The sequence below is a fragment of the Diaphorina citri genome, unplaced genomic scaffold (genome assembly GCF_000475195.1).
Source record: "Diaphorina citri unplaced genomic scaffold, Diaci psyllid genome assembly version 1.1 scaffold424, whole genome shotgun sequence".
Lineage (NCBI taxonomy): Eukaryota > Metazoa > Arthropoda > Insecta > Hemiptera > Psyllidae > Diaphorina > Diaphorina citri.
Window position 1 is genome coordinate 37065 of NW_007377859.1, and position 19687 is coordinate 56751.

The window sequence follows — 19687 nt, forward strand, 5'->3', positions numbered from 1 at the left end:
GGCTAGGTTCACACTTTGGCAAGGGGTGGTGGGTGTTGAACGGTGCCAACTTCACAAAGTTCAATCAGTGCAGGATCGCAGAATAACTTTTAAGAACAAAAGTGTTTCATGTTACCATCTTCTGTTTTTAGATTTTATAATTATTATGATGTCCTCAGAAAAAAGAAACAGATTTTCTTCTTCTGTTTAATAGCATGTCCAATATGCAGTTGTGGTAGTATGTCCCGTCAGGTTGAAAAGAAATTTTCTCATGAAGTAGTGAACTAATGATCGTGTGAACGCGGTTTCATGACTTGTATTTCCAATGTTTTGATTGGTAGACTGGTAGAGTTCGCGAAGTTCAGACCTAGGGTTTACAATGCAGGCACCTTAGCCTCCAGGCTAACTAAGCTAGCTCCACTTAGTTTAAACTTAACAAAATTGACTTGTGTGTACAATATTTTGTATTGAAAATCACCAAGTGATTAGGTATATTCAATTGAATTATCTCTTGTGTTCTCAGCATTGGTACTCCTATCAGTACAGCTGTCTACAGGTCATCGAGTTCCTCAAGTCACAAGAAGACTGCATTGATTTGTTTCTACGCCATCTGAGCACGTCAGCCATTATGGATCTACTCCTCAAACTGGTCACCAATATTGAAGGCCAGGAGATCAAAAACAACGTGTTTACCGTAAGTTCTAACCTGATTTTTTGTTATTCCTTTTTTAAAATGAACCCTTGATCTTCCATGGTTTGGAATGCGCCATCTTAAATTTCCAACTGTGTAGTACAGCCATTATAACGTCAAAAGAGGGGCAACGAGGTTCAGAAGAGTTGAAATTAGGACTCATGTTTGACTCAATTAAAATCCCTATACTTTATACCAGCCTAGTTAGCTTGGTAGCGCGTATGCCTTGTAAGTGCTAGGTCGTAGACTCAATTTTCACCCGAGGTGAATTTTATCCTAAACAGATAAGGTTTGTTCTCGAAACGGCTATTCTCCTATCCTGTTTTCCTTCTCTCTTCGCTTTCGGGACGATAAGACCTTAGCAGTTACAGTTCCCTCTATCAAACCTTTTAAGCCAGCATCTCACCTGACCAGGTCTACCTGATATTGTGTGTGCTCATCAGGTGTCAGGTAGACATGATCAGATGCACCTGTCAGGTCTACCTGATAATGAGTGGCTGGCCTTAAACGATTCCTAAATGTTTGTTTTGCAGTGGTTAAAAGAGAAGCAGCTCATTCAGCAAGTGTGTTCCAAGCTAGACCCAAGCCAGACGTCTGACGACCACGACAATGCTGCTACCATTCTGGTCCGCATTATAGACTCCCTGAGGAAAGAGGATGACTGTTCTGTCCTACTGGCCTCCATGGAGAGTGAAGAAACCATACGTACTCTACTCGAGCTGGGACTGAACAGTTCCCCTCGTACTGAGAGCTGTGTGACGTCATGCGTGGAGATACTGCTCCAGCTGTTGGATGTTAATAATAAGTAAGTGGGATCAAGTAACTAGTCTTCTTCTTTGCCTTTTCCTGTGTTCAGACGGGGTCGGCGTTTTTCGTCAGCCTCTCAATCAAGCCCTGAGGTGATCGTTTTTAGGCTGATATTGTATTTTGGCTACGCAATTTTGCGAGTGGATGCCCGCAGCATTACTTAGTTGATGGGTCAACACTCAACAGAAAGAAAGTGATTCTTTCGAGCGCAGATTTTTTTCGTCAACTCTGGGAATTGAACCTGGGGCCTTCTACTTGGAAGCAAGTGCGTTACCTAAAGCTAAAAACAGAATGGAACCGAGCTCAAAGAGCTTTTCGCCGTCAGCTCAATGCGGTTTGAACTTAGTGCTTCCCTTAACCTGCTCAATGCTCTATGTCCCATGCTCTCCGCTCCACTACTGAACAGTTCCCCTCGTACTGAGAGCTGTGTGACGTCATGCGTGGAGATACTGCTCCAGCTGTTGGATGTTAATAATAAGTAAGTGAGATCAAGTAACTAGTCTTCTTCTTTGCCTTTTCCTGTGCTCAGACGGGGTCGGCGTTTTTCGTCAGCCTCTCAATCAAGCCCTGAGGTGATCGTTTTTAGGCTGACATTGTATTTTGGCTACGCAATTTTGCGAGTGAATGCCCGCAGCATTAGTTGCTGGGTCAACACTCAACAGAAAGTGATCCTTACGAGCGCAGATTTTTTTCGTCAACTCTGGGAATTGAACCTGGGGCCTTCTACTTGGAAGCAAGCGCGTTACCTAAAGCTAAAACAGAATGGAGCCGAGCTCAAAGAGCTTTTCGCCGTCAGCTCAATGCGGTTTGAACTTGTTGCTTCCCCTCTACCTGCTCAATGCTCTATGTGCCATGCTCTCCACTCCACTCTGTTTTTTATCCTAACTACAACTTTGTCCCCTCTATCCCCAGTAACAACGAGCCCAACAAGGACCCAGGCCCGGAGCTCAAGTTCTCAGGAGGGGAGGACTCTGGTATTGGGACGGAATCAGGGGCGGCTACAGGGGGTGGCTCAGACCCTGCTCTCAATCCAGTGGTGGACAAAGTGATCACGGTTATTATCGAGTTTATGCCGGCCCTGCACGAGTTCCTAACCAATCCACCGCCTGCAGCACCTATCATACTTAACTCAGGTAATACTTGTATTTATGTTGCAAATATTGGGTTCTTTGACCATTAGACCTTTTTTTTTTTGAGGTAGTATAAGATGAAATTAAAGAAGAACTTAAATAGACTTTATACAATTATTTATTTAGGTGAGGTTTTTGCGTTAAAGAGTAATACAGGATCTTTTGGAAAAAGGTGGGTACCTTTTAACGTGAGGTCATGACTGTTTGAATTCCCTCTGGAACAGCAAATAAAAATTCAATTTTCGAAAATTTAAAGATCCTCTTTTTTACCGTTCTGACCTCAGATTTGGATTTTTCACAACTTTTTGCGGATGAATCGATCTTTTTTTCACCATATTTTCAACCTAAAATGCATGTCCTCTGTTGAATTAAACAACATTGCCTATGTTCCAGGTATCATAGATCCTCCTCTAGGTTTTACGCGTCTCTCCCTCATCAAACTCCTGCGCACCCTACTCGCCACTCAAGACGCACGCATTCACGACGCATGCGTGGCGCACAACACGTTCTCCATTCTGTTCGACCTATTCGTACAATACCCGGGTAACAACTTCCTTCACACCGAGGTAGAGAAGTGTCTGTGCTGCGCTCTAGCGGAGGGAAATACAACTCGCTCCCCGCTGCCTAGTCTCGTGACGAGTGTGTTCGTGCAGACTCGGCTAACATCGCGTCTCCTCGCGGCATATCGGGCCAATGAAGAATCCGAAGGTAAGTGTTTGTGTTTAAATGAGTTTTGTTTGTTAGCGACTTAGCGCTGGGTCGCGGGTTCCAATCCCGCCTGAAGCAGACTTTTTTTAGTGGTAAGATTCTCCCAAAGCTCTTCCACCCAACCACTGGTTTGGATGGACGACTTTCAACCGGTAAGGTTCGTTCTGGGAACGACTTGCTTTCTCCTATCCTGTCCTTTTCTCTTCGATTACGAGACGATAAGACTTTAGTAGTTACTGATCCCTCTATCAAACCTCTTGGAAAAAGTCTGTATTGTGAGCCAGCCTAGTAGTTAGCTTGGAGGGTAGCGCGCCTGCCTTGTTATCGGTTCGTCATGGGTTCGATTCCCGCCTGGTTCGGTCCTAGCTTTCTTATAAAACTCTACATAGACTTAATTTTGTTTTATGTTCAAAGGACAAACGAACCAGGATATGTCACGCCGCAATTCACGTAAGGGCTACATGGGACATTTGTTCAGCATGGCTAACTTTGTCACGACAAGGATGAGTGCACCCATTGAGATATTACTGAGAGAAGCAGACTTGTGGACACCCTGGGAGGACTTTGTAGCAGGTAAATTGATAATAGGTAGTTTTTCTTTAGAAACTAATGGGTTTTCTAATATTTTTTGCTTGGAAAAAAATCAGTGAATATGTTTAAACTAATGAAAATAAAAGTAGCATCCGTGGCCGAGTGGGTATCACACTAGGCTTGAACTCCGGAGGTCCCGGGTTCGATTCCCGGCGGTGTCGAAGTTTTTTCGGCTCTGTGCTTGGAGTTCGGGGTGCACTCAGTCTCGTGAGGACAAGTGAGTAGCTACTTCAATCAAGTAGCGACTAACGGCAGCATTACAAGTCAAAGAAACGAGCGATGATAAATACGATGATTGAGTAAATAAAAGACTTGTAATGCTTTTAATTTATTTAATTTTTTTTCTTTACCGGGAAGTAATTTACTCGACACTTTTTTAACTACCTACACCTCCTCTATTTCTCCCACCCCAGGGCCCCTGAGTAAAACTAACGAGCTTCACAATCAATGCCTGGGGGGTCTGCACCCCTCCATCTCCACCCCGGATAACAATCTGGACGTACCTTTCTCGGAAGATCAACAAGTGTTCGCCGCGGACTTCACGTCGCAGTCTGGACTCGGCGCTAAGAGCAGCAATAACTTTGCGCAGGAACAGGAAGAGTTCAGTAGCAATCTGAGAGAGTGAGTTTGTTTGTTTGTTTTTTTTTTTTTTGTTTTTTGTTTTTTTCTTCTGATAAACCTCATTGGTTACGATATCGCCGCTGCACAAAACTAACCTCAGTGTTGTAGTGGTTTGCATGGTGGACTTCGGATCTGGAGGTTGGTGGTTCGAGTCCAGGTCAAGTCATCAAATTTAGCGTAGTGTATTAAGCGGGGACCGACGTTTCTGACAAGCATTTATGCTTATCACAATTAAAATTCTGGTTATTCTCGGCGCTAAGAGCAGCAATAACTTTGCGCAGGAACAGGAAGAGTTCAGTAGCAATCTGAGAGAGTGAGTTTGTTTGTTTGTTTTTTGTTTTTTTTTTTCTTCTTCTTCTTCTTCTTCTGATAAACCTCATTGGTTACGATATCGCCGCTGCACAAAACTAACCTCAGCGTTGTAGTGGTTTGCATGGTGGACTTCGGATCTGGAGGTTGGTGGTTCGAGTCCAGGTCAAGTCATAAAATTTAGCGTAGTGTATTAAGCGGGGACCGACGTTTCTGACAAGCATTTATGCTTATCACAATTAAAATTCCTGTTATTATTATTATTTTTTTTTAATTTTTTTTTTTAGAGGTTGTTTCATAGAAGACACTGTTACTGCTAAGGTCTTATTGATTGTTTTTCTCTTCTAAAATTGATTGATTTATTTATTTATTATTATGTATATTGATTGCATTTTGTATTGTCTGTTCCACAGTGGTGTAAGGTCCGACTTGATTAGGGATGATATCACATTGGATAGAAATGAGGAGCTGTTCTTGAAACTATGCGATGAGAATTTAGCTGATGATAAGAACAACGATGTGACCGGCCTTAGGTAGGTTTAGTTTTTTTTTTTACTAATATTGATAAGTTGGGTATTTCTTAATAATCTTCTTCTTCCTAGCCTTTTCCTATTTAAATAGGGTCGGCATTTCTTGTCAGTCTCTTCCAGGCAGCCCTATTGGGTACCTCATGTCCTGATGAATTTTTCTCACCCAGGTCTGGATTCACACAATCCTTCCACCTTTTCTTCGGTCTACCTCGCCCTTTTCTCCCCCTCACTTCCATTCTCTCAACTCTTTTCTCTGCTCTGCTTTACCACAAATAATTTGAAACTTGATTGATTTTTTGTCTTGTTGTGATTCAGGTTCAACAACATGATATCACATTGGATAGAAATGAGGAGCTGTTCTTGAAACTATGCGATGAGAATTTAGCTGATGATAAGAACAACGATGTGACCGGTCTTAGGTAAGTTTAAGTAGTTTTTTTTTTACTAATATTGATAAGTTGGGTAATTCTTAATAATCTTCTTCTTCCTAGCCTTTTCCTATTTAAATAGGGTCGGCATTTCTTGTCAGTCTCTTCCAGGCAGCCCTATTGTGTACCTCATGTCCTGATGAATTTTTCTCACCCAGGTCTTGATTCACACAATCCTTCCACCTTTTCTTCGGTCTACCTCGCCCTTTTCTCCCCCCTCACTTCCATTCTCTCAACTCTTTTCGCTGCTCTGCTTTACCACAAATAATTTGAAACTTGATTGATTTTTTGTATTGTTGTGATTCAGGTTCAACAATGGATTCACAATGCCTGAGTATTGGGAGCGAAAGTGGAATGATTTGGATTCTAGTTCCGATGAAGAGGAAGATGATCAACCTGCTGCTGCCGTGGCCTCGTCTTTATCCTATCTGTCCTTAACCAATCCAGCCGATCGTAAGTACAAATTTTCATGGGGGGGGGTCCATTTTGGGTGCTTTTCACTTGTGATTATAATGAAGTTCCCACTTCATTCAAGGTACATAAAATATGACGTAGATACTTTTATCGAGTAGCGACCAGTGGCGACATTATCAGTGTAAAAAGATTGATGATAAATAAGAATCAGTAGTAAAGAAGGCACTTGGTAATGCTGTGATACCCGCAAAAAATGCGAAGAAGCTCCTCTCTTCTTTACCACAAATAAATCATGATTTGATAAAATTTGATGTACTGGGCTCATTTTGGCGCTTTTTGTCTATGAGAAAGAAGTAGAGTTCCCTCTATCAAACTTCATAAAAATAAACAACACATTAATACTATTGACGGGACCGTACGGGATGTACTTGTATGCAGAGTAACCAGCTTGACCTGCCATAACAAAACATGTGTATGTATGTTGCAAATGTCGGGATCTTTGACCATTAGGCCATTTTTCCTCTCGCATCCCAATATTTCCCTACAATGTCATTGCTGGCTTCCAAGGCAGGACAGAAGTTTGGGTGTGAGGAGTTCATAGGGGCATTCAAGGAACATAAAGGACAGATAGGAGAGTCTTCGATATTGATTTTGTGGAGGTGTTGAGCCAGACAGTCGTGCCCAGTGAGCAACCTAAAATGAGCGACAGCAGCTTTTCTTGGAAGATTTGGTATAATATAGAAGATTTGGTATAATATATGCTAAAAAATCTGGTGTGAACATCACACGACTTTCCTTATCCTCTTGAATGATGCTTATTTGAGTGTTCTTTTACCCCAACTTTTACAATCTGGCAGTCATCAGCAAGATGATGTCAATGCCATGAGCACGAGTATTAGCAATGGGCTGGGTAAGTGTATAGAATAGAATAGAATTCTCTGCATTTGATGAAGATGCCTGTGGTAATGATACCGGTCTGCCATCTGATCTAACATCCACCACAGCGAGTGCTACTGGCAGTCATCAGCAAGATGATGTCAATGCCATGAGCACGAGTATTAGCAATGGGCTGGGTAAGTGTATAGAATAGAATAGAATTCTCTGCATTTGATGAAGATGCCTGTGGTAATGATACCGGTCTGCCATCTGATCTAACATCCACCACAGCGAGTGCTACTGGCAGTCATCAGCAAGATGATGTCAATGCCATGAGCACGAGTATTAGCAATGGGCTGGGTAAGTGTATAGAATAGAATAGAATTCTCTGCATTTGATGAAGATGCCTGTGGTAATGATACCGGTCTGCCATCTGATCTAACATCCACCACAGCGAGTGCTACTGGCAGTCATCAGCAAGATGATGTCAATGCCATGAGCACGAGTATTAGCAATGGGCTGGGTAAGTGTATAGAATAGAATAGAATTCTCTGCATTTGATGAAGATGCCTGTGGTAATGATACCGGTCTGCCATCTGATCTAACATCCACCACAGCGAGTGCTACTGGCAGTCATCAGCAAGATGATGTCAATGCCATGAGCACGAGTATTAGCAATGGGCTGGGTAAGTGTATAGAATAGAATAGAATTCTCTGCATTTGATGAAGATGCCTGTGGTAATGATACCGGTCTGCCATCTGATCTAACATCCACCACAGCGAGTGCTACTGGCAGTCATCAGCAAGATGATGTCAATGCCATGAGCACGAGTATTAGCAATGGGCTGGGTAAGTGTATAGAATAGAATAGAATTCTCTGCATTTGATGAAGATGCCTGTGGTAATGATACCGGTCTGCCATCTGATCTAACATCCACCACAGCGAGTGCTACTGGCAGTCATCAGCAAGATGATGTCAATGCCATGAGCACGAGTATTAGCAATGGGCTGGGTAAGTGTATAGAATAGAATAGAATTCTCTGCATTTGATGAAGATGCCTGTGGTAATGATACCGGTCTGCCATCTGATCTAACATCCACCACAGCGAGTGCTACTGGCAGTCATCAGCAAGATGATGTCAATGCCATGAGCACGAGTATTAGCAATGGGCTGGGTAAGTGTATAGAATAGAATAGAATTCTCTGCATTTGATGAAGATGCCTGTGGTAATGATACCGGTCTGCCATCTGATCTAACATCCACCACAGCGAGTGCTACTGGCAGTCATCAGCAAGATGATGTCAATGCCATGAGCACGAGTATTAGCAATGGGCTGGGTAAGTGTATAGAATAGAATAGAATTCTCTGCATTTGATGAAGATGCCTGTGGTAATGATACCGGTCTGCCATCTGATCTAACATCCACCACAGCGAGTGCTACTGGCAGTCATCAGCAAGATGATGTCAATGCCATGAGCACGAGTATTAGCAATGGGCTGGGTAAGTGTATAGAATAGAATAGAATTCTCTGCATTTGATGAAGATGCCTGTGGTAATGATACCGGTCTGCCATCTGATCTAACATCCACCACAGCGAGTGCTACTGGCAGTCATCAGCAAGATGATGTCAATGCTATGAGCACGAGTATTAGCAATGGGCTGGGTAAGCAGTCTAAATCTAAACATTGAAATTTGTAATGAATTATTTCTGCTGAAGCAAAAAAATTCTCTTCACAATGTTGATAGAATGGAAGTAAGGTGAGGGAGAGAAAAAGTGGAAAGATTGTGTAAATCAAGACTTGGGTGAGAAAATTTCATCGGGACATGAGCATTTTTAGTCAACAATTTCCAGTTGCCTCGGTTATGAACATCATCTCTTAGTAAATCCTTTTCACTCAGGTCTTTATTCACGCAATTCTCCCATTTCTTCTTTGGTCTACCTCTTGCTCTGCGTCCTTTGCACACAAAATTTACTGCCAGATTTCATTTCTTCATGTTCCAATCTTCTCTATTCCAGATGATCATGAAACAGAGGAAGATCTAGACGAAGACAAAGCGATAGAGGAAGACAAAGACAGCGTCATCACCAGTTTATCAACGAGCACAAAACCCATCCAGTCCGACAGAGATGAAGCTATAGAGGCTCAAGTATTTGAGTATGTACTCAAGTATTAGAGTGTGTACTCAAGTATTTGAGTATGTACTCAAGTATTTGAGTATGTACTCAAGTATTTGAGTGTGTACTCAAGTATTAGAGTGTGTACTCAAGTATTAGAGTGTGTACTCAAGTATTAGAGTGTGTACTCAAGTATTTGAGTATGTACTCAAGTATTAGAGTGTGTACTCAAGTATTTAATTATTTCTGCTGAAGCAAAAAAATTCTCTTCACAATGTTGATAGAATGGAAGTAAGGTGAGGGAGAGAAAAAGTGGAAAGATTGTGGGAATCAAGACTTGGGTGAGAAAATTTCATCGGGACATGGGCATTTTTAGTCAACAATTTCCAGTTGCCTCGGTTATGAACATCATCTCTTAATAAATCCTTTTCGCTCAGGTCTTTATTCACGCAATTCTCCCATTTCTTCTTTGGTCTACCTCTTGCTCTGCGTCCTCTGCACACAAAATTTACCGCAAGATTTCATTTCTTCATGTTCCAATCTTCCCTATTCCAGATGATCATGAAACAGAGGAAGATCTAGACGAAGACAAAGCGATAGAGGAAGACAAAGACAACGTCATCACCAGTTTATCAACGAGCACAAAACCCATCCAGTCCGACAGAGATGAAGCTATAGAGCCCATCCTATCTGTCCCTAACCAATCCAGCCGATCGTAAGTACAATTTCATCTCTATCCTATCTGTCCCTAACCAATCCAGCCGATCGTAACTACAATTTCATCTCTATCCTATCTGTTCCTAACCAATCCAGCCGATCGTAAGTACAATTTCAGCTCTATATCCTATCTGTCCCTAACCAATCCAGCCGATCGTAAGTACAATTTCAGCTCTATCCTATCTGTCCCTAACCAATCCAGCCGATCGTAAGTACAATTTCATCTCTATCCTATCCGTCCCTAACCAATCCAGCCGATCGTAACTACAATTTCATCTCTATCCTATCTGTCCCTAACCAATCCAGCTGATCGTAAGTACAATTTCAGCTCTATCCTATCTGTCCCTAACCAATCCAGCCGATCGTAACTACAATTTCATCTCTATCCTATCTGTCCCTAACCAATCCAGCTGATCGTAAGTACAATTTCAGCTCTATCCTATCTGTCCTTAACCAATCCAGCCGATCGTAAGTACAAATTTTCATAGGGGGGGTCCATTTTGGGTGCTTTTCACCTGTGATTATAATGAAGTTCCCACTTCATTCAAGGTACATAAAACATAACGTAGATACTTTTATTGAGTAGCGACCAGTGGCGACATTATCAGTGTAAAAAGATTGATGATAAATAAGAATCAGTAGTAAAGAAGGCACTTAGTAATGCTGTGATACCCGCAAAAATTGTGAAGAAGCTCCTCTCTGCTTTACCACAAATAACTCATGATTTGATAAAATTTGATGTACTGGGCTCATTTTGGCGCTTTTCGTCTATGAGAAAGAAGTAGAGTCCCCTCTATCAAACTTCATAATATGTATGTATGTAGGTATGTTGCAAATGTCGGGATCTTTGACCATTAGGCCATTTTTCCTCTCGCATCCCAATATTTCCCTACAATGTCATTGCTGGCTTCCAAAGCAGGACAGAAGTTTAGGTGTGAGGAGTTCATAGGGGCATTCAAGGAACATAAAGGACAGATAGGAGAGTCTTTGATATTGATTTTGTGGAGGTGTTGAGCCAGACAGTCGTGCCCAGTGAGCAACCTAAAATGAGCGACAGCAGCTTTTCTTAGAAGATTTGGTGTAATATTGGTGTTTTCAACTCATAATAATAAACTTGTTATCAAACTTGTTCTGCTTGTCAGCTTGGGGTTCATCCGGTGTGATCAATGGAGAGCAAGAACGTTGGGCCGATATGCAGGAAGGATGGGCCAACTTTGATCCTGCCTTCTCTGCATTTGAAGATGCCTGTGGTAATGACACTGGTCTGCCATCTGATCTAACATCCACCACAGCGAGTGCTACTGGCAGTCATCAGCAAGATGATGTCAATGCCATGAGCACGAGTATTAGCAATGGGCTGGGTAAGTGTATAGAATAGAATAGAATTCTCTGCATTTGATGAAGATGCCTGTGGTAATGATACCGGTCTGCCATCTGATCTAACATCCACCACAGCGAGTGCTACTGGCAGTCATCAGCAAGATGATGTCAATGCCATGAGCACGAGTATTAGCAATGGACTGGGTAAGTGTATAGAATAGAATAGAATTCTCTGCATTTGAAGATGCCTGTGGTAATGACACTGGTTTGCCATCTGATCTAACATCCACCACAGCGAGTGCTACTGGCAGTCATCAGCAAGATGATCTCAATGCCATGAGCACGAGTATTAGCAATGGACTGGGTAAGTGTATAGAATAGAATAGAATTCTCTGCATTTGAAGATGCCTGTGGTAATGACACTGGTCTGCCATCTGATCTAACATCCACCACAGCGAGTGCTACTGGCAGTCATCAGCAAGATGATGTCAATGCCATGAGCACGAGTATTAGCAATGGACTGGGTAAGTGTATAGAATAGAATAGAATTCTCTGCATTTGAAGATGCCTGTGGTAATGACACTGGTCTGCCATCTGATCTAACATCCACCACAGCGAGTGCTACTGGCAGTCATCAGCAAGATGATGTCAATGCCATGAGCACGAGTATTAGCAATGGACTGGGTAAGTGTATAGAATAGAATAGAATTCTCTGCATTTGAAGATGCCTGTGGTAATGACACTGGTCTGCCATCTGATCTAACATCCACCACAGCGAGTGCTACTGGCAGTCATCAGCAAGATGATGTCAATGCCATGAGCACGAGTATTAGCAATGGACTGGGTAAGTGTATAGAATAGAATAGAATTCTCTGCATTTGAAGATGCCTGTGGTAATGACACTGGTCTGCCATCTGATCTAACATCCACCACAGCGAGTGCTACTGGCAGTCATCAGCAAGATGATGTCAATGCCATGAGCACGAGTATTAGCAATGGACTGGGTAAGTGTATAGAATAGAATAGAATTCTCTGCATTTGAAGATGCCTGTGGTAATGACACTGGTCTGCCATCTGATCTAACATCCACCACAGCGAGTGCTACTGGCAGTCATCAGCAAGATGATGTCAATGCCATGAGCACGAGTATTAGCAATGGACTGGGTAAGTGTATAGAATAGAATAGAATTCTCTGCATTTGAAGATGCCTGTGGTAATGACACTGGTCTGCCATCTGATCTAACATCCACCACAGCGAGTGCTACTGGCAGTCATCAGCAAGATGATGTCAATGCCATGAGCACGAGTATTAGCAATGGACTGGGTAAGTGTATAGAATAGAATAGAATTCTCTGCATTTGAAGATGCCTGTGGTAATGACACTGGTCTGCCATCTGATCTAACATCCACCACAGCGAGTGCTACTGGCAGTCATCAGCAAGATGATGTCAATGCCATGAGCACGAGTATTAGCAATGGACTGGGTAAGTGTATAGAATAGAATAGAATTCTCTGCATTTGAAGATGCCTGTGGTAATGACACTGGTCTGCCATCTGATCTAACATCCACCACAGCGAGTGCTACTGGCAGTCATCAGCAAGATGATGTCAATGCCATGAGAACAAGCTGGGCCCGTCCCTCCGGGAATTATTTAGCCCCGTAGTTTATTCAATCAGTACCTATGTACCTACCTAATTTGTTTAATATTCATTTTATTATCATTCTTGATTTGATTTTTTGATTTTACTTTCATGTAATGATTTAAGATCAAGACTAGAGCCCGTTCTCCCTTTATTCCCGATATAATGTTTAAGTCACCCATCCATTTATTGGCCTTTCTCGGCGTAGCTTAACATAGGTGACGCTAAAACCGGTCTTAAATCCTTAAATGATCGACTGAAGTGTTATCTAAAGCTTTCTCGCTTTGAGTTCATAGGTCGTCGCGACAAATTTCAAGATCAGAGCTCATTTGTGTGAGAAAATGTGAAAAAAATTCCGCAAAAACCAGTTCATAGGTCGTCGCGACAAATTTCGAGAACAGAGCTCATTTGTGTGAGAAAATGTGAAAAAAATCCCCCAAAAACCAGCTTTTTTGGTTTTTTGGCTTTATGGTTTTCTGGACAAAATTTGCACCACCACTTTCGTGTTCCTGGTAAAAAGACCTTTCATTTGATATATAGGCCGACCAGGTTTGGATAAGTCCTTCTATGGGGACAGTTTTGGCTTTATGGTTTTCTGGACAAAATTTGCACCACCATTTTCGTGTTCCTGGTAAAAAGACGTTTAATTTGATATATAGGTCGACTAGGTTTGGATAAGTCCTTCTATGGGCACAGACAGACGACACCGAAGCGAATACAATAGTCCGTCCACTATACCTTTTATTATTAGTAGACTGACAGACACCGAAGCAAATACAATAGTCCGTCCCTTATACCTTTTTATTACTATTGTAATAATAAAGGAAGGACGGACTAAAAAACAGGCGGACAGACAGACGGACGGACAAACAAACGACTTTCTTGTGGTTTGGTAGGGAAACGGAGCTCTTATCATCCCGAAAGAGAAGATAGAAGAAGGAATAGGTTAGGAGAAAGCCAGCTGTTCCGAGAGCAAACCTCATCTGTGTAGGATAAAATCCGCCCCGGGCGGGAATCGAACCCGCTACCTAGTGCTTACAAGGTAAACCCGCTAGGTACCCTCCAAACTAAGTAGGCTGGCAAAAAAAACATTGGTAATTCTCACAAATAAAATGTTTTCATTCATACTAACGTCATGTCGTTTACACATGTTGTGTTTCAGCTCAACCTAATCCTAACACAAGCGATAGTGCCGCCTTCTCTCACGATACAGGATCAACGCAAGTCACTGTAGTCGCCACCATCGAGTCCACGCCCCCCTCTATTGAGGTGACCAATCAGAGCCCGCTTTCCCTAGACTCCGCCCCCTCAGCCAATAGCAACACAGAGTCCGCTCCAGCCAATGAAATCACGTCGCAAGACCCCGCCCCAGCAGCGAGCGCAGCTAATGAAAACGTGTCTCTAGACTCCACCCCCTTCAATCATAGCGCAGACTCCCCTCCAGCCAATGAAATCACGTCGCAAGACCCCGCCCCCGAGCCGGTCCTAGCCAATGAGAGTCCTGACTCCGCCCCCGAGGTTGGCTCGACCAATGAGAGCTCGTGATTACACTGCGGTGTGTCCAGTCAGTTTGATCTTCTATTTCATGTGATATTAGTGGTGGTGTACACGAGGAAAGCATAGTACAGTAGAAACTCGATTATTTCAACTAATTGGGACCGGGGGTAGTTGAAATGATCGAGGTTGAAATGATCACTTCCTTTGATCTTTTCGTCTGAGGATATCCTTTGAAAGATAGAAAAAAAAACAATGGATTTTGGAGTTGAAATAATCGAGGTTCTACTGTATTAGGTGTTACGTGTCTAGGTAAGTAGAATTTTATTGGATGTAGTGGTTGGGTGGAAGAGCTCCTTACAGGAGAAATCCAGCCACTATAAATAAAAAAAACCTTAAATATATTTAAATGTTTCCCGGAATTGTTTTTATATTTATATTTATTTGGCGGTATGGTTACGTTTTGAGGCAAGGAAGGATCTGTTTTTCGATCTTATCTGCTATCTAGAATAGTGGAAACCAAAGATATCCAGCGTGTCGGAAGGCGCGCGAACGTCAAGAGTTCGAAGCGCCAACCGGCATATAAAATTTTACAAATTGCATTGCTCAAAGCATAAAACGGATCCACCTGGAAATTTCCAATGCCTTCCTTCCCTTCCCTCCAAAAACTGTTCTTTCACCTGGTACCTACACTATATAGGTATGCATCTCACGTCATTACCTACCCAAGTTAAGCAACAGGGATCTTGGTGGATAATTAGATTGATTTAACGCCGCATGTGTAAGTAGGTAATTAAGTATTAATCATTATATGAGAGCCAGATTCCCACTGTAGTGCAGGTTACATTCCAGTCAAAGAAAAAAAGGTTTGACAGAAGGAACTGTAACTACAGACGACTTTTTTTTTTTTTTTTTTTTTTTTTTTTTTCGAACTGAAATTTTGTTATCCAACATTTTATCCTGCTAAAAACATTCACAATTTTTTGTTTGTTTAATGTCACTGATCTAAATTTTGTACCTACCTTTGTACCGAACTTATTTATATTACTACATAAAATATTATCCCGACATTTTATTCCGCTAAAATCATCCAAAGGTTTCCTGGTCTGATTCTAGATTCATAAGATTAGCATTTCGCTTTTGACTTTTCCTTGATACGTACCTATATGAGATTTATACTTAGCCAAGAATCTACTGTTGCACCCAGAACCAGTAGGTTAAGTAACAAGTACAAGAACTAATAAGTAACAAGAACTAAGTTAGACAGCTGTTGACTCATTGGAAAAATTCATCTGTTTATTTTACATAATACTTTATCACCTTACCTGCCTGCCTATATTAAATAAAATGCAGTACGAAAAGGCGGCCAGTCTAGTTAGCTTGGAGTGCAGAGCGTCTACCAATTGGATATTGTCCAATAAAAACCTTTATAATAGATCAGTTGCGCTTACTTGGGTGATGTTTCAAAGTCATAGGGCAGGAAAAATGAGGACCAACGGAATTTTTCTTTTTCTTCTACGACTTCTAGATACCGAGATAAATCGATTTACGAGTAGTGACCCAATTGACCCATGATGACCTAAGTGCGACCATTAGACTGTGCAATGATCTGTGAACATGTCATGGTAAGAATGTGGCTCAAACTGGGTTAACGGGTTAAATCTATGGAAGCGGGCTAAATCTAAGGTTTGAGCTGACATTTGGTTTTGGCAACAAAAAAATTACGAGTGGATGCCCTTCGCACTCAACCTTTGCTAGTTTTTCAGCCAGGGAAATTTTAGGTTGGTCTAAATCTAAGGTTTGAGCTGACATTTGGTTTTGGCAACAAAAAAATTACGAGTGGATGCCCTTCGCACTCAACCTTTGCTAGTTTTTTAGCCAGGGAAATATTTTAGGTTGGAATCCTCCCTGTTTAAAGTCCCCCAGCCAGACATTTTGTAAATTTTCTAATTCAACACCAAATCATAACGACCCCTTTTCTCTTCTGCTCGTTGCAGGACTTCTGCCCGACGCCCTGGAGAACGAATGCAAGGCCTGCTCCGAGAAACAGAAGGAAGGTTCCGAAGTGATGATCAAGTACCTGATTGACAACAAGCCTGAGATGTGGGCCGAGCTCGAGAAGAAATACGACTCCACCGGATCTTACAGAAAGAAGTACGCCGCCGAGGCTGAGAAACGCGGCCTTAAGGTCTAAATGGAACAGATGAAACATCAAAACACGGCCGCAGAGACACTCTGACGTCGTCAAACATTGTCAAAAACACAACTAAAACACCGTAACACCTTACCAAAAACACCGAACGGTGTTCTCGTGTTGACCCAGCACCTAAATGGGAAGTATTGTGTCTCTTCTCGCCCATCTGATGAGAGGCATACTACGGGATGGGCGTACTACGACACAGGCCACATGCGTCTAATGTAGCAGTTGTTCCATTGCTAAGAAATAAAAACGGCGGTGGAACACTCATCTTTAAAAAAATAAAATAGAAGACAACCAGCCGTTCCAAGAACGAACCTTATCTGTTTAGGATAAAATCTGGCCCGGGTGGAAATCGAACCCGCGACCTAGCGCTTACAAAGGACCATTGTTTTTACAAGACTTTAATCACCAGATTTAAGAATAATTTAGGTGGGACTTTTTATTATTCTTCCTTTTATTACTTTCTTTTCACAAATAAGTATCTAAATTGAATATCTACCTATTGAAAATATACCTAAAAAAAAACTCTGTGTCCTTTTGGCAACCATCATAGAGATGTCAGTTGTGATTTTTTAAAGTTTTAAATAAATATTCACGTTATATCCAATATCTGCTCTTAAGTGGGAATCGGTTCTTAAACTATCTAAATATAAATGTCCCTCGCCCCCCCCCACCCCACCCCCCAATTTTTCATTTAATTCCTCAAATTTGTTTTTGTGTAATATTGTGTTTTATTTAGTGCCTTTTATTTTGTCTTCGCCTAATCGATGTATGGACTGTGTTTGAATTAGACTACTGTTATTATTTTACTACGATTATTTTGTACATATTTTTAATCACTATGATAAATTTAAAAGAATATTCAATGGACAAAAGTACCTATCCTATTTTATAAAATAATAATAATAAAAAAATACATAAGGACAAAATTAGCTAAAAAAAACTTCGACTCTGCCGGGAATTGAAACGGACCTCCGGAGTCGAAGTCTTGTATGATAATCCATTCTGCCATTGGGGCTGCATGTATCAATCACAAATGTATCTCGAAAATATGGGAATTACCTACCTATACGTATAGAAATAAATTATAGATATCTACCTCTTGATAGATAGGTTTAAAAACAAAATAATGAAAAGAAATTTTGGTACTTTGGTCCCCCAACCTTTAGGCTAACAACAGAGTGGGGCAAAGAAATGATGACTTTAAACCGACGAAAGGAAGCGACGACTTTAAACCGCATAGAACTGAGAGCAAAAAGTTCTATGCTCTTTGCACTCCGCTCCACTCTTTAGTCTTTGTTAGCATAAAGATTTTTTTGTCCACTTAGCAAATTCAAATCCACTGATTGAAAAATGAAATAGCTGTGATTTTTTTTGAGAGATTGGCAGGCATTTTAATTACAGTCCAATTCATGGGAGAAGTCAGTTTGGGTTCAGATATTTTTCACGGGAACTTTTGAATCAATCAAAGGCCTGAAAAATATGTATGTTCTTATCTACACACAACATTCAATAATAGCTACCAATACATACATATAGAATAGTACGGTTATGCTGGGCTTAAATAAAAAGTACAGAACATCAGGATAAGTTGACAAGAAGCCTATTTTCCTTTCGTAATGTTAATGCGCATTGACATTAGGATTTTCCAGGGGTGGGGATAGTAAAATGGAAGAAGTTTGGTAGTGGGGGTAAAAATTGACGATTAAAAAAATCAGCTGATGAAATTTTAAATTTTACCGCCAAAACTTCCTATATTCCTAATGTAAAACAAGATGGCGGATCGTAATGCGAGAAAAAAGCTACATTACAAAATTCGTGAGGAGGGGAAGTTAATGTAAAGGTAGGAGAACGTAATGTACATTAACATTGCGAAAGGAAAATAGGCTAGAAGGCACATTTTATCCCCGACTGACTTCGTTCATGAATTGGACTGTAGACAATAACTTTGTGAGTTTTATGGACGATTTGCTGATTAACAGCAATCAAGAATTGAATGATTAGGTGCATTTTCCTTTCGGGAAACTCTCGGAAACAGAACGGGTTCTCTTTTGGAAACTGAAATAGCGCCTGTACTTTAACTGTAGGAAATCCAAGATGGCGCACCATCCCGAAAACAACCTTCAAGTCTAGTTAGAATAATCCTAAACGTTGGAATTCTAACAATGGCTCAAAGTTTATAGTCCGCTGCTACTAGATGTGAAATGTACCTGCCCTATCAATTTGGTTTTAGGACTAAGGATATGATGTTTACCCTGGAATGAAAATGATTGAAATCTACCTTTGAAATAAATAATTAAACAATGAATAAATAAAATTAGAACACATTTTGTTGAGTAACAAACATCAAAGAAAAATGAGTCTAAACTTTGGAAAATGAGTGCATACAAATTTACTACGTAAATATACTTGAGTAATACAATATTTGCAAAGAAATTAAGAAATAGAAAAATTCAATAAATATAATTCGAACATAAGTGTAGAAATTGTTTATTAATCAAATAGGTCCTAAATATTAAATTCAAACGACAAAATGGTTAATTTTCAAATTAAAATTTAGCAAAAAAAAAATTGCGAGAGGTTTTTTCAAGCTTACCAGACCTGTCTAGCATGAAGGTTGTGAAAAAATGTGCACTTTTTTTCTTCAGATTTTATTTGATGGTTAGGAAAAATGGGTGCCAATAGGTATAGTAATGGGGCTCAACCAAAGAAATTTTTTTCGAGATAGAGTCCTATTCCGATGTAAAAGTACCCAAAAAGTGCATTGGCGCACTCAAAAACATCCAAAACGGTCCCTAAATCCCCTAAAATGTCGCTCAAAGGTCGCAAAAAATAACGTTGAAGCAGCCATGGTTTACGACCTCGCATGAACAGACGTCATCACGAAAAAATGCAGGGTGTCTACCAAAATGGAAAAATAAAATTCCCTGACTTTTCCCGGTTTTCCAGTCCAATTTTTCAAAATTTCCAGTCTACTTTTCCAAGATTTTCCACTCTATTCCCACTGCGCCGCAGCCGATTTTTTTTTCCAAGCAATGTTCTAAGCATTTCTATTGAGATCAGCGTGTTTCGAACTTCCTTTATCAGCGAAGAAAAAAAAAGTGGTTGAGCCCC

General features: G+C 41.0%; 1 protein-coding gene and 1 long non-coding RNA gene across 3 annotated transcripts; both read left to right on the plus strand.

Moving 5' to 3' along the window:
- The first annotated feature begins 358 nt into the window (after positions 1 to 358).
- LOC103508682 (serine/threonine-protein phosphatase 6 regulatory subunit 3-A) lies at positions 359 to 11448 on the plus strand. The gene is made up of 11 exons (XM_017443864.2): positions 359 to 364; positions 503 to 673; positions 1204 to 1475; positions 2390 to 2610; positions 3001 to 3315; positions 3730 to 3888; positions 4320 to 4527; positions 5250 to 5275; positions 5692 to 5785; positions 6102 to 6247; positions 11061 to 11448. Exons 1-11 carry the CDS (start codon positions 359 to 361, stop codon positions 11294 to 11296), a joined length of 1854 nt encoding a protein of 617 aa, XP_017299353.1. The 3' UTR covers positions 11297 to 11448.
- On the plus strand, positions 7134 to 9210 carry LOC113467181. Of its 2 annotated transcripts, none has more exons than XR_003391347.1 (2): positions 7134 to 8585; positions 9103 to 9210. It is a non-coding gene; the product is annotated as an uncharacterized LOC113467181 (long non-coding RNA). The 2 variants fall into 2 exon arrangements; XR_003391348.1 differs by lacking the exon at positions 7134 to 8585 and adding an exon at positions 8614 to 8748 and having other exon boundaries at positions 9103 to 9153.
- Positions 11449 to 19687: the final 8239 nt, after the last annotated feature.